General features: G+C 35.6%; 2 protein-coding genes across 3 annotated transcripts in view; one reads left to right on the forward strand and one right to left on the reverse strand.

Moving 5' to 3' along the window:
- On the reverse strand, positions 1-8,713 carry LOC131520351 (NACHT, LRR and PYD domains-containing protein 3-like). The gene is made up of 9 exons (XM_058744528.1): positions 8,551-8,713; positions 8,311-8,400; positions 7,971-8,084; positions 7,745-7,858; positions 5,842-7,641; positions 5,321-5,494; positions 3,718-3,891; positions 3,020-3,198; positions 1-2,666 (listed from the first exon to the last, which is right to left on the reverse strand). Coding segments are annotated over exons 1-9 (2,718 nt in total). The 5' UTR covers positions 8,622-8,713; the 3' UTR covers positions 1-2,664.
- Positions 8,714-11,075: 2,362 nt separating this feature from the next.
- clstn2b (calsyntenin 2b) overlaps positions 11,076-15,519 on the forward strand; it is a 56,479-nt gene continuing 52,035 nt past the window's right edge. The window contains exons 1-2 of one of the 2 annotated variants that reach the window (XM_058744527.1): positions 11,076-11,122; positions 11,296-11,413. In XM_058744527.1, coding sequence (XP_058600510.1) covers positions 11,350-11,413 — 64 coding nt within the window. In that variant the 5' untranslated portion in view covers positions 11,076-11,122; positions 11,296-11,349. Of the gene's footprint in view, positions 11,123-11,168; positions 11,414-15,519 lie in introns of those variants that run through there. The other variant, XM_058744526.1, reaches the window with a different exon arrangement.

Raw genomic sequence — 15,519 nt, forward strand, 5'->3', positions numbered from 1 at the left:
CAGAAACTGAACACCGCTGGAATGGTTTGTTTCAAAAATTGATGTAAATACAAAATGAAAGTGAAAGTAAACTTTAGTCAGGAGCCAAAGGTTAGTTCTGGTAATTGGAGGGTCTTCTATTAAATGAAACAGACAACAGTGGTTAACATTTATAATGCATTTATAAAATGTAAACTTTTCCTGAAATAAAAATATCTTCCATTATCTTGAAAATGAACATTTTGACAAGTATCACAATAATTTGTCAGTAAACTTCATTTAAATTTAGGCTATCAGCAGCAGAATCACACCCATTTGTTGTTAATGGTGGAAAGTACATAAGAATAATAGTCATATGATACATTGAATTTCTGATCATTACAAGAACAGACTTTTGAATACATCTATAAAGATACCGCAAGCTATACATTTTGTAAAACTCTCCATATGGGTAGACAAAACATGTAAAAATTCTGAATAAGTGGTTAGTCCAAATATATTGAGTGAATTTATTTATACAGTAACTTCCAGTATACAATAACTTGATAGAGCCCAGATAATTTAACTGTATAAGAGAAATTCCACTGTAAATCTCTTATTTAAACAATAAGACTTGTTGATTTAAATGTTTATTTGTTTTTTTAATTTGTTACTTGTAGTGTATATTGCATGTTACAGCATCTACACAAATTGCAGATGAGGCTTTTCAACACTTATTCACTGACCATCACGTATATATAGCAGATAGTGACATCTGATGACATCTGTAATTAAAAAAAACAGGTCCATAAAATGTAAAAAACAACAAAACTGATGTGAAGTCACACACACGACAGTGTGATCGCTGTGTGTCTCGGTGTCTTGAGTCTGTGTTGATTGTGTGACTGTGTGTCTCTGTAGCGGCTCCTTATTCACCATCAGCTGATCCTGAGAGCATCTGCCTGCAAAACCGGAGGCTGCATTTTCAGGAACGCAGTCCTAGGACCGCATTTCTAGGACCCTAGGTTTTTAGTGACAGCGCCACCTAGCGAATTAGAGGACCAGCGAAGATGGATGACAGTCAGAGTGTGAGTATCAAATGTGAATACATTTTTATTTGTTTAACATTAAAAACAATGTGATGCATTTAATTGGAAAGTCAACATAGCCGAAGTGATCGTGATTTGCTAAATAGTCTTGAATGCATAGCCATCATATATTAGCCTCTAATGCTGTAAAATGAATTGTTAGCATGATAAGCCTGTGTTGAATTACTGACAGCACAATAAACTGCAGCATGTTCGTTGTGAAAGCTTGTTAATTACTCATTGTTTTTCCATTTTAATTAAGTTAAAAATAATCTTAATGTTTTAACTGTTTAACGTTACCCCACAATACATGTTATGAGTACGTCTCTTCATTTTGACATGGTTTTATAATGTTGGTTGAGACATATGACATTTTAATAGTCAGACATAACAGAGAGGCCATCATAATAATTGACTGTTAAAATACCACAAGTTAGATTGTGTCATTTACTGTGTACTGTACTCTATATGAAGTGCTTTCAAGGACTCAGCTCAGGGCAGGTAATAGTATGACAAAAGATAAATAAATAAATTGGTCAAGTATTGGAATTGTTTCTACACGATGTCCAATGTATCCTTATTTTAAGCATTAACAGTATTTCTGTTAACCTAGCAGTGATTATGTTCTCCATTTACTATTTCAGTGAAGTGGAAGAATTGAACAGGGTGATAGAGAAACAACTGAGAAAAGAGGGGAGAGCATCCAGGTGGTAGGTAGTGCTGCTGCGTACATCACAACGTGTGCTTTAAATATTTAAAGTCGTGTCAATAATATGTTATTTCCATTAAGATTTCTTGCATCTCTCTCTATTTGTTTTTTCTTAGTTCAGATGGGCTTTATTGACATGAATGTTTCAAGAACCTTTGTTCCCACAACATAAAAATAAAATTTTTCCAAATCTTTAAACAGTATGCAATAATAGTATTATGAACATTAATTGGTATGAAGATTGATATAATCCTTTTTGGATCGTATATGTGTGTGCGCTCTGTGGTAACTAAGATCTTTTAAATATGAAATTTAAAATTAGAGAGTAGAACATGTTCAACTAAATGTTCCTTATTTCATTCACTTCTCTCTCTTTCTCTCTCTTAGGAGTCAGTGAAGACGTCGTCCATGAAGTTCTTTCTGTGTGGTTCACGTCATGAACAAATTTGTTTTTGTGTGTGTTGAAGTTCAACTGTTGTAATATATTATTTTATAAAATATACACAATCTTAAATCTACCCCCAGAGTCATCCTTGTTTATTTTATTTGAGTTATTATATTATGTTACTTAGACCCAATAATTACTCAACATTCCTAGGAACCAGGTTTAATTGCAATAAAGAAAGTAGTATTTGGGTGTAATAAAACTTTTAAAAAACTCTAAAATTCTAATGTAGTTAAAACTGGGTGGAAATACTGCCTTAGTGGCACTTTTTTCAGTGCTCCAAAACTAGGGTCCTGGAAATGAGTTCCTGGGACTGCGGTTCTCCGGCTCGGTAGGTGGCGCTGTCACAAAAAACTAGGGTCCTAGAAGTGCGGTCCTACAACTGCGGTCCTGAAAGTGTGGCCTCCGGTATTGCAGACAGATAATATTGGGGATCCTGAGGTAACTGGACTAAGTACTGAGAGTCCTACAATAAAACACACAGACAGTCACATCTGAGTATGAGACATTAGCATATTCATATTAGTAAATATTAGTATTAGAATATTCATATTACAGCCAAATATTTGAATGAAAACTGCTAATAGATTAATAACAGTAAATGATCAACAACTCTATCACTAACACACAGAGACACTGTAAGAGATTAAAATATTCACATATGCATAGATAAGTCATATGACAGAATTAAACTCTCATTAAACACAGAATAAAGTACAGAGACTGCAGTGGAGCTGACTTATCATCTTATATTCTCCAATTACAAACATATAAGACCTGTTACTAAACTTTAAATGTTTTAAATAAAAATGTACTCACAAAAGTATAGTTTCTCTAGTTTATAATGTGGATTATCCTTCAGAACAGAGAGAAACTTCACTTCTGATTTTTGAAGATTATTCCCAGACAGATTCAGATATCTCAGGTGTGAGGGGTTTGATATCAGAGCTGAAACCAGAGCAGCACAACCTTCAACTGTGACGCCACAACACCTCAACCTGTAGAGAACAATGACACAATGTGAACTGTAGTTCAAGTGTCTGTAGTTTGAGATATAATGACAAGCACTGCCACATATAAGAGGAAAAGGAAACTGCTGACGGAGGAGAAAGGCTGAAACTCTGTCGCTCCTGAAAACCAGTGTGTTGATTCTTACAGATTTGTATTTCTATACCGTATTTTTCTTCATTCTACTATATTTAAGAGTCACTTAATAAACAACTTTCTAGTTTCAGAGGTTTTGAGGCTCTTTCCTTTTATCACTGATAAAAGCTAAAGTGATTATAACCTTCATTCACTCATTAATTAATTAATTAATGTCATTAACAAACACATTCATGTTTATCTGAAAGTTCAGTATTAATCAAATTACAGAAGCAACTGAAGCTCCACTAAATGGTTAGTGGGTCAAAAACGGGAACAGCAGATCATGTGATGTGATGAATGAAATTAATTTCATCCTAAAATATACACTAAAGTACATGCCTTACATGTGTGACTATAAGTGATTAACTTACTCCAGTTTCTCCAGTTTACAGTGAGGATCTTCAAGTCCAGCAGAGAGAAGCTTCACACCCAAATCTCCTATTTTATTCCAAGACAGATCCAGTTCTTTCAGGTGTTCAGGGTTTGATTTCAGAAATGCAGCCAGAGCAGCACAACCTTCATCTGTGACACCACAATTCCTCAACCTGCAAACAACGACACACTCTTCACTTTCTCAGAACAGATTATAAGTGAATCTGTTATTAAAGAGAAAGTATAAGCTTGAAGGATATGTTTCAGATTAAAAAAACAAAACACCTGTCTTGTACTGAAGTGATTTAAATTGAAAGCATTGACTGCAAAATGTCTTGCAAAATTCACCACCAAAAAATCCCTGCATGAGAGGTCTGTGCTGCTGCATATTCAACTCTATTACCAGAAACTCATCATTTTAAGATGCATTAACATTTATCATTCCTTCTCTTTCAAAGGATTTGAATGCAGTGCATAATAATGCATTAATCTGTTTCCATCACTCCACAACAACAGCATTGATGTTGTGATGAGTTGTGTTTACCCATTAGAAACAATAATATATCATTAAGACCTGTATTTCTGAATCACAACCTGGAAAATGCTTATTGATCTGCTAAAAACACTCTTACGACTGGCTAAAATGTTGGTTTCTGGTTTGTAATTTAAGGGTGGGGGAATTGGATGTACTGTTTTTTAATTTGTGTTTTTGAATTTGTGTCAAATCTGAGTTGTTGTCAAGGCTGATATTTATCTTTCTTGTAAATATTTTTATAGTGTATTTGGAAGTTGTAGGGAGTGGGTGCCATTTTCTGTAGATTTAGTTGTTTTCACTTGTTGAGGAAGTCAGGGCACTATCTTTGTTGCCGATTTTGTTTTATTTTATTGAGTTAAATTTAGAGTGACCCCTTTAGTAGTTAAGAGGTAATTTTGCTTGTTATTTTTCTTTACTCCTGAAGTCATTTTACTCTTACATACTAATAATACTATATACTAATACATTTTACTGATACTAATACTAATACAATTGAATTATCTGTTTAATTATTATAATTGCATTTAATAATATTAGGTGAAATTAGGTGGTTTCTCTTTTTGTTGACATAATAATAATAAAAAAAAAAAATAATAATAATAATAATAATAAATGTGAAACATTTCAGTTCAATAGAATTATGTTGATATTTCTTTATTTGTTTAATTTTTATAATAACTTATTCTTAATATTATTATTGTTGTTTTTCTTTGCTTTTAATTTTACAGAAAGCTGCGGGGAAGATTCTCTTTTGAAATGCTTCTCTTTTGTTGACAACAGATTTATAAACCTTACTCCTTCTCATTACAAATGTATCCATATTGTGGTCTCAGGCATTGTTAGAATTGATAATAGAAAAAAAGGGGAATAATACTGTTAATTTTAGGCCCTGTAACAAGTAAATAAGTGTGTGTGTGTGTGTGTGTGTGTGTTCAATCAACACAACATTTTAAAAGAGTCAATCATTTACAGCTCCATCAGCTGAACTCACAGCAGCAGAAAGAAGCTGAACACTTCAAATATACTTTACAATGTATTTCAATTGTGAGATTCACATATGATCTTACTCTAGTTTCTCAAGTTTACAGTGAGAATCCTTGAGAACAGTAGACATCAGTGTGATTCCTGAATTTCCTAGTTTATTCCAAGACAGATCCAGTTGTCTCAGGTGTGAGGGGTTTGATCTCAGAGCTGAAGCCAGAGCAGTACAACCTCTATCTGTGATTCCACAATTATACAACCTGTAGAGATCAATAACATACTCTTCACTTTCTCAGATCAGTTCAGATGAGTTAGCAGTGAATCCATTACTAAGCAAAACATGTTCGATGAACCACTGGACTGATGTCTAAAATGTCACAGATCACAACACATAGAAAGATAAAAAGTCAGTGGTTTAAAAATTACCATTATTTAAATTCAATTATTTTACATAAAAATTGTAATAACTGATAAACCAGTGTAGAAAATGTGTAAATGCTGACCACTAAATTCTGAACAACATCTGCAGCACTGAAGATTTATGAGCTTTTAACTTTGATTTTATTAATGTTTTAACAGTGAAGTGATTGTTCTCAGTGATACTTACCGAATTGAGCTGGATTCTTTTATCACAGGCAGCAGCTTCTTAAATACTTCTAGTTTTTTGGTTTCATTGTTTCCTTCAACAAATTTATTAATATCAAACTCATCCAGCTTCTTCTCTGATGTCAACAACACAAAAACTACAGCTGACCACTGAGATGAAGAGAGTTTAGCTTTATTTATTGTTCCAGATCTCAGATACTGTTGTATTTCCTCCACTAGTGAATGATCACCCAGTTCATTCAGACAGTGGAACAGATTGATGGACTTTTTTGGAGAGTCAATGGTCCTGATCTTCATCTTGATGTACTTAACTGTTTCCTTACTGCTGTCAGAGCTGCTTTTTGTTTCATTTTGTTTCATTAGTCCTTGTAGGAGAATCTGATGAGACTCCACTGACAGACCCAGAAGAAACCGCAGGACAAGATTCAGATGTCCATTTTTACTTTGTAGAGCCTCGTTCACTGCACTCTGATGTAGAGCAGATAATGAAGCATCTAATGACTTTTGTCGAACTTTAGACATCAAACTCTGTTTGTTGATTTGATCAAACACATTTACGTTGTTGTTGGTATAGGAGAGGTGCACATATAGAGCTGCTAGATGTTCCTGAACACTCAGATGAACAAAGCAGAAGACTTTCCCCTGATACAAGCCAAACTCCTCTCTGAAGATCTGAGTGCACAATCCTGAGTAAACCGATGCTTCTGTCACATCAATGCCACACTCTCTCAGGTCTTCCTCATAGAAGATCAGGTTGCCTTTCACAAGCTGCTGAAAAGCCAGTTTCCCCAGTTTAAAGATGATGTCTTCGTCTGTCACGTTCTTCTCAAAGTCTTTCTCATGTTTGATGTTGGTCTGAAGGATCAGGAAGTGTGTGTACATTTGAGTGAGAGTCTTGGGAATCTCTCCACTCTCTGCTCGACTCAACATCTTCTCCAGAACAGCGGCTGAGATCCAGCAGAACACTGGGATGTGGCACATGATGAAGAGGCTCCTTGATGACTTCAGGTGTGAGATGATCCTATCGGCCAGACTCTGATCACTGATTCTCTTCCTGAAGTATTCCTCCTTCTGTGGATCATTGAAGCCTCGTACCTCTGTCACTCGATGGACACACTCAGAGGGGACGAGATCAGCTGCTGCTGGTCTGGAGGTGATCCAGATGAGAGCAGAGGGAAGCAGATTCCCCGCAATGAGGTTCGTCAGCAGCACGTCCACTGATTTCTTTTTGTTTGCATCCCGTAGAGTATCATTAGTTTTAAACTGTAAGGGAAGACGACACTCGTCCAGACCATCAAAGATGAACAACACTTTATATTTGTCACTGGATATTTCCATTTCTTTGGTTTCAGGGAAAAAGACATGAAGAAGATCTGAAAGACTGAGTGTTTTGTCCTTCATCAGATTGAGTTCTCTGAAAGGAAGTGGAAATATGAGCTGGACGTCCTGATTCTGTTTCCCTTCAGCCCAGTCCAGGATGAACTTCTGCACAGAGACTGTTTTTCCAATGCCAGCGACTCCCTTTATCAGCACAGTTCTGATGGGTTTGTCTTGTCCAGGTAAAGGTCTAAAGATGTCACTGCATTTGATCGGTGTGTCCTCTGTTGCTGCTCTCCTGGATTGTATCTCAATCTGTCTCACCTCATGTTCATTACTGATCTCTCCACTCTCACTCTCTGTGATGTAGAGCTCTGTGTAGATCTCATTCAGGAGGGTTGGGTTTCCCTGCTTTGCTGTTCCCTCATACAGACACTCAAACTTCTTCATCAGATTTGATTTAAACATGTTGAGGACTTCATGGCTATAAAATTTAAATAACACATTATTACATAAGTTACTAAGCAAAATGTATTTTTTGTATTCTGTATCATCATGAAATCATATGTTTTACAGAAATGTTATACCTGACTTCTGTCTGTGTATCTTCAAACTTAAAATGTAGTGGAGGATTTATAGACTCATTACTGCTGATAGACACGCAGCTGGGCTCTGGTTCTGCTCTCTTCTGATGGACTAAACTATAGCAATTATAAACAATATACAATATACAATGAATTAGTCATTGTTAGAATACTATTCTGATAATACAAATGGCATACTTGTTTCATATTTTTTATATAAATATTATACCTGAGATTAGTCTGTGTATCTGCACTCTTAAAATGTAGTGGAGGATTCATAGACACATCACTTCTCATAGACACACAGCTGGGCTCTGATTCTGATCTCTTCTGATGAACTAAACTATAACAGAAAGAAATTAAAGTAAATCCTTTGAATGATGCATTAAACAAATTACATTTATAAAACACTTTAAAGAGCAATTTATGGTTATTTACACTATATTATAACAAAAAAGTGCTTTATGACAAAAATTTTATTGTAAGGCCCTAAAAGCCTTTATCATCAAACATCTTCTTGCCATCTACAATCATTTAGAGGCGATTAAATATGTGTTTAATCAAAGTACCTGCATTCTGGAGAATAATCCTCATCTCTGGATGTTTGTGTGTTGTCCATGATGGAGCTGAACAGCTGAATCTGATCTCCACCACTGAGTCTGGATGGAAATGACAAACAAACACAATAATTCAGCTGAACTGATCCTGACAGTCGGAGAAACAGAAACGTACGTCTCATTGTTCCTGAGATCCTGTTTTTCTCGTTTACAGAAGTCACATGTGAAGTGTCTCGAGTCCTGCGTACTCACCTCGATTGATTTTTAATTATATCGACAGCATGCTCCGCCTCGCCATTTCTATAAGTAGCAGGTAAATTCATGGTTCCTATACTTTGCTAATACGTATTGTAAAGAAACTATTATAATTGTTTAAATGGCGAAACATCACCATTTAGGCTACTTTCACTTTTTATTAGAGATGCGGGCGACGATGACGCCAAGCCGATGCTGAAAGAGAAACAGGATCACGAGACGCGCGTTCCGTTCGCTCAAATCCAAGTCATGTAAAATAAACCAACCCGAAACACGTCCCAAATTACCTTCCCCCAGGGAAAATACGAATGCGAGTGTCACCTGGAAAAAGCCTCACGAGACCGTAGGCTATTGTAAATAATCCATTCATACATGGCGAAACACCTGAATATTTACTTTCACTCTCTATTAATAACGCGAGCGATAAACGTGACTTCATAACATCTTCCCTGACTGCATAACATAACCCAGTTAACCCAGAACCCATGTTGGGTTAATTTTACCCAGCAAATTGGGTTGTTTATTTAACCCAGCATAATGGGTTGATTTAACCCAGACTAATTAGAATAAATGCTTTAGTTTAGATGATTGAAAGATGACTGAAAGTTTTTCAGTGAAAGCATGCTCTTCAAAAAATGCAATAATAAAATGCACAGAGTAATATACTTTAGCCATAGTCTCAAAAATAAAAGAACATTTCTACAAATCTTGTTTCAAAGCAACTTTATTTGAAAAAATTGAAAACAACTCTATTTGAACACATAACATTTGCATTAACAATTTCATTTATTTGAATGACTGCGCAGATGATTGAGAGATGATAAGGTTCCTCTCCGTCATGTGTTTGTATGTGTTTGTTTAAGTGGCCTTTTTGTGTGAAACTCCTTCCACACTGCAGACAGCTGAATGGTTTTTCATCCTTATGAATCCTGTGGTGCTGCTTCAAATGGCTAGCTGCAGTAAAGCTCTTCCCACACTCAAAACACATGTGATCCCGCACAGCATTGTGGATTTTTTTTGGTGCTGTTTCGAAGAGTCCAGCCGTGGAAAACTTTCAACACAGAGAGCATTTATGGGGACTCTCATTCATATGAAGTGTCAGGTGTTTTTTTTTTAGATTTGCCGATCACACTTAAATGTTTTGAAATGCTTTGAAACTCAGTCCACACTGAGAGCATGTAAATGGCCTTTCTGTAGTGTGAGTTTTCTGATGTTTTTGCAGTAACCTCAGTGTTTTCATTTACCTAGCTGCATGGATTTGGATAATTCATATCCTCGCTGTCCTCTTCAAATGGTTTTCATAGTATTTCACACAATTTCAGATGTCACACATGGAGTTTGACCAATATATTACAGGGGTAGTTGTGGCCTAATGGTTAAGGAGTCGGGCTTGTAACCTGAAGGTTGCTGGTTCGATTCTCGCACCTGCAGAAATGTGGTGGGAATTGAAGGTGGGAATTGTGAATGAACAGCACTCTCTCCACCTTTGATACCATGACTAAGGTGCCCTTGAGCAAGGCACTGAACTCCTAATTGCTCCCTGGGTGCTGGAGCAAGGCTACCCACTGCTCCGGGTGTGTGTGCACTTGTTCACTACTCAAGGTTAAATGCAGAGCACCATTTCGAGTATGGGTCACCATACTTGACAATACATCACAACTTAACTTAATATTGCCAGCATTTAATGGTGAACTGATGTTGTTGAAATCTGTGGCTTCACTGCATGTGTGAAATGCTGTGTGGCAAAGAGGTGAAAAGCACCTAAAGTTTTAATATATAAATGTTACAATAGAAACTGCATATAATTAATTCACAGTTTAAAATCATTAGATAATAAATAATTATAGATCATAAAAAAACAAAATTACAATCTAAGTGTAGGCCTACTGTAGTCAACATTTGAAGTGGATCAAAACTTTGATTAACTTTTTTGATCCACTTCAAAAGTTGACTAGCCTATATAAACAAGTCAGAATAATGTTCTGCAGGGACACATTTCACTCTTTTGATCACGTTACTGACATTTATTTTTCCAGTAAATGAAAGAGACTCTTTAAAACCTGTACTTATAAAAAATATTGGGTACATGTTCAACAACCAATGTTTTATTAAAATACATATTTTTAAATAGCCTATCGCGCTCAGTCATTTTGACACGCATGCGCGCGCGCTTATTTGAAGTTTGCTTATACTTATGATAAACGCATTACTTTAAATGTATAATATTTACAGAATATAGAGTAAAATATAAGTTATGCATTGGGGAAAGCAACGGTAGAACGGTAGATAGGTCCGAATATCAAAACGCGATAACGGCTGTAATATACCAGGCTGTAGATCATGAAAAAGCCACCAGATGGAGCCAAAATCCTACTTTTTAAGTTCCATCACAACGTAAAAGTGATTTCACTATTTATTTATTTATTTTTTGCGGGGTTAAGTTAAAATATTTTTATATTTAGCAGTTTATTGGGTGCCCGCGACCCTACAGAGAATCGTTTTGGAAAACTGATGGATGGATATTGGGTGTTAACCCTTCATTTGCCACATAAAGACAGACACATAAAGGGTATGCTCTCTCTCTCTCTCTCTCTCTCTCTCTCTGTCGACTCAGAGTATCAAGCTCTTTCACGCAACTGAGCATCGTACCTTACCTGAAATCTTTCAGCGACTCTTATTGGTCCTGACTCCTGCTGTTTAATTTAGATGCATTTTTAAACATCTCACTGAATGTTCTTATAGTGTTAGTGTGAGAGAGATCAGAAAGAACAGAAAGACCGGAGGAGTTTTACAACAATGAAACGAATATTGATCCTGATGCTGCTCGCGCTCGGGCTGTCCTGCGTGCGCGCGCACAGAGGTAAGCCAACATCCTACATCAACATATCTTCACATTAACACAAGATATGCATTTATGAGACACTTTAACGGTTTAAACGTAACAAAGTAGTGGGTAGAAATGAATTTGTAGTCCCCGAGAGCGTTCATTCCACGTGCGCTTCTTCTGAATTTCATCCTTTGGTTTCCAGATAGTGATCAGAGTTTTGAAAAGTCGCAGATCAAAATTTTATCCTCTTTGAATTTAAATGAGGAGTTTTGATTGCTGTCTTTAGATTGAAGGCTGAATGTCAGATTTGTAGACGGTCTTTGTTATGAAACACTATAACGTACCGATCATGTGCTGGAACAAAATGTAGCCTACATATGATGCTGTATGTGTGTTTTTGGGGCGCAATAGTTATTTATTTTTATATGATGCCATTATCAAAGTTTGAGAGTTTTCATCTGTCTTATGGGTGTAAGTGTTTTTATCTATAAAAACATGTTTTCATTGTGCAGAATAATGATAAAGATTTGTTTTGGTAGCGAGTTAGATTAGTTTTAGTAAATTCAATACTCTGCAGCTGCAATCCTGCTGTAGTTTATTACAATAATACAGCAAATCAGGCTTTAAAAGGGTTTAATTTGAGACATCATGATTGCCTTTGTTTCAAAGCCTTCTCATAAAATATAATAGTTTGGTAGTGTGTCGGCTCACGAAACTGACTGAAGATATTGAGCTTACAATAATTTATCAGTGCTCAGCTTTTCTCTCTCCTGTTCTCATCTTTTTCTTGTCTTATTGTCCTGCCCTGTCCGGTGATGCATGTTCCTGTCTTTCTCTTTCCATTTTCAGTGTTTATCCATCCTGTGTTTCAACTTTGCTTGTTTGTGTATTTCATGATTCACTTCACTAGCTGCAGACTCCTCAGGCTGTTTGTCCTTGTCACAGGAATAAACCAATCTCCTTCCCTCTCCTCTTCAGACACATAAGATAGTAGGTTATGTCAAAATGTATTTTGCACAAAGAGGTTATTTCATTCTGGAATGATATGAAACATCTGGAAATCACAAAATAAACCACAACCAAATGTGTCCAGCTGTTATGAATGTATCGAATCAGTGTCAGCAGATGCTGGATAGATTGGTATAGTAGTTAGACACCTACTATGTGTTTGCAGTCTGTGTGACACACACAGGCCCACATCACAATGAGCAGCTGCTGAATTCTCAGGTCAGTCTATTGCGTTACGTTTCCAAGCAACAAAGGGCAATGCATTATTAAGAAGAGAAAGGAACCTATGCAGACCTTGGGTTTTCAAATCAATGATATTATGGACTTTGTTTATATAGCAAATAAAATATATTTCTTGTAAATTCAAGGGTTCAGGTCTGATGCAATACAAACACAGTATATCCTACAAATATCTTTCTTTTGCACAATGTTTTTATATGCTTTTACTGGCAGAAACTGGGATGCACAATCATGTAGGCTGATACGTTTGTTAATGTATCTTAATTTAGACAACTTTAAAGGCGATTTTCTCAGTATTTAGATTTTTTTGTACCCTCAGATTCCAGATTTCACAAATAGTAGTATCTCCAAATGTTGTCCTATCCTAACAAACCACATCAATGGAAAGCTTATTTATTCAGTTTTCAGATGATGTAGAAATCTCAATTTAAAAAATGACACTTAAGTCTGGTTTTGTGGTCCAGGGTCACATTTTTTATTGTAATATTTGTTGATGGGTAACCTTGACACATATGGATATTAAAAGGTGAAATGTGAATGAAACTGAATGGAATTGCAAAAATAATGACAAAAATATAGCTGCAAAGAGCAATTATCAGGGTTTAGATGCTGTAAGATATTTAATTGTGTGCATAAAGATACATTATGCATTATTTACAAAGCCACTTAAATCAAAGAGGCAAGTGACTATTTTCAGATTTTCTTTTCTTTTTTTTTCAGCAGTTCTCAAATTGAACCCAATACATAAAGGTGTCCAGTTTGATGAAAATATGTCATTCCTTATAACCATAAAAGTGACCTATGCCTGAACGTTGTAATGTGCTATTGCGAGGATAAATCAACAGTTTAACTATTTGTTTTAAGTCTATAACAAACGGTTCAGGACTTATGGTCAAAAATGTCAACATTTCTTGTTTTTTGCACTGGAGTGCTCCTCTTGGGCTGACCGGAACGAGTCAATACTATTGTGTACCCAAACTGAACACTACGATTTCACCAAGTTTCAAGTCTCTAGGCCTTATGGTTTAGTCTAAACGGTAGATATATAATAATACTAAAATCCTTACATTTACAATAGGGTTTCAGAGTGTCACACTTGAACCCCTATATTTTAGAAGGTATTTTTTACAGAAAAAAATGCCTCACATCACCTTTACACTACTGGTTCTTTGGGCAATAGCAGTGCTTGAACTAGAATCAGGATGGTTGAACAGACCTCGCTAGGCTCTTGGGTTGTCGACTCTTGGGTTTGGTTTCGCTGAGGCAGCATTCTACATACATTTGATTAATGTGCCGAGCGTCTGAACCTGTGTGGGTTCTGACAGCCCTCTGATTGATTGTTAACAGTGTATCATATATATTCATTAGTGGAATGAGTGTGTCATTATCATCATCATCATCATCACACAAAAGAAGCTACATGTTCCTCCTCTCTCGTGTGTGTGTGTGTGTGTGTGTGTGTTTGGCTGCTCATGGGAGGCCCACACCATATGTTCATCACTCATTTCTCCTTTAACTCTGTGTTCATGCATGCACACCTCTCCACACACCCCTCATGTAGGAGGTGCAGTGTGTGTTTTAGAGTTTAGGAGCTCTTACATCAGGACTATGTAAGTATTACAGCAATATTGCAGAGAGATCATCATGTTCCTCTATCCATGGGCTGCTGGGATTCTAAGACTGGACAAGATAGAGGAAAAGAAGAAAGAAATATTAAATAAAATATTATTTATTTCAAATAATATTATGGCAACAGTAAATTATATTATCCACCCATTCATTCTCCGAACTGCTTGTCCTCTATAGGGTCATGGGGTAAATTATATTATATTATATTATATTATATTATATTATATTATATTATATTATATTATATTATATTATATTATATTATATTATATTAGCTTAGATTAGATTAGATTAGATTGAACCCCCAAAATAAAGTCAAAACAAAAGGTTGCAAGTCTTAAAATTGCATATAAGTCTAAATATGTTTCAGTCAGTGTTCTTTTATAGTGTTATCTTTGCATTTTTTATTAATATAAATATATAGTTTTGATAATTTTTATTTCAGTTCCGTGTTAAACTACATAAAAAAATGAACATGAGAAATGTTACCTTTGCAAATAAAATGAAATAAAAGTTTTTTTTTTTTTTTTAGTTTGAAAATATTTTTAATGGCTTTAATTTTAGTTTCAATTTAAGTTGTAATTCTAGTTAGCATTAATAACAATAATAAATAAAATAAATAATAAATAACAATAAATAATAACATAATCAATACATCAAAAGTTATTACATATTGGGAAAAAATAGTGTGATTTAAGGTGAATAATCTAATTTAGTTGATGAAGTGCATCAGAGCAGCATCAAGAATATCAAATACTGAGGTGGATAATTCGACCAAATCTGATTATTGAGGGGGACATGCCCCCTTATTTTATGGTGGTTACAAAACAGCATACTCTTATTATTGTAAATTCTCCATTAGATTAAGTCACTCAATCCCACAGTTGCCTGAGCCACGGGCAGCATGGCATGAGTGTGTGTGTGTGAGTGTGTGTGTGTACTGGTTTTTGTGGTTTACGGGGACAAAATTTGTATAATGACATGGGTATGAGAGAGGTATTACAATTTGAAGGTGGTTTATGAGGACACTGCCTATGTCCCCGTAAAACAAAAGGCTTAAAAAACATACTAAATGTTTTTTGTTTTTTTTTAATCTAAAAATGCAGACAGTCTCCTGTAAGGGGTAGGTTTAGGTGTAGGGTTGGTGTAGGGTTAGCAATAGCACATACAGTTTGTACAGTATAAAAACCATTACGCCTATGGAGAGTCCCTGTAAACCACTAAAACAAACATGTGTGTGTGTGTGTGTGTGTGTGTGTGTG

Source organism: Onychostoma macrolepis, chromosome 15 (assembly GCF_012432095.1).
Source record: "Onychostoma macrolepis isolate SWU-2019 chromosome 15, ASM1243209v1, whole genome shotgun sequence".
Taxonomy (NCBI): domain Eukaryota; kingdom Metazoa; phylum Chordata; class Actinopteri; order Cypriniformes; family Cyprinidae; genus Onychostoma; species Onychostoma macrolepis.

Excerpts from the sequence above, each read along its gene's own strand:
- LOC131520351 (XM_058744528.1), bottom strand. The coding sequence starts at position 8,621 with ATGAATTTACCTGCTACTTATAGAAATGGCGAGGCGGAGCATGCTGTC. Across the intron at positions 8,401-8,550 it reads ATAATTAAAAATCAATCGAG|ACTCAGTGGTGGAGATCAGA; the intron begins GTGAGTACGCAG and ends ATTTCCATCCAG. Across the intron at positions 3,199-3,717 it reads TGTAAACTGGAGAAACTGGA|GTTGAGGTGTTGTGGCGTCA; the intron begins GTAAGTTAATCA and ends TGTTCTCTACAG.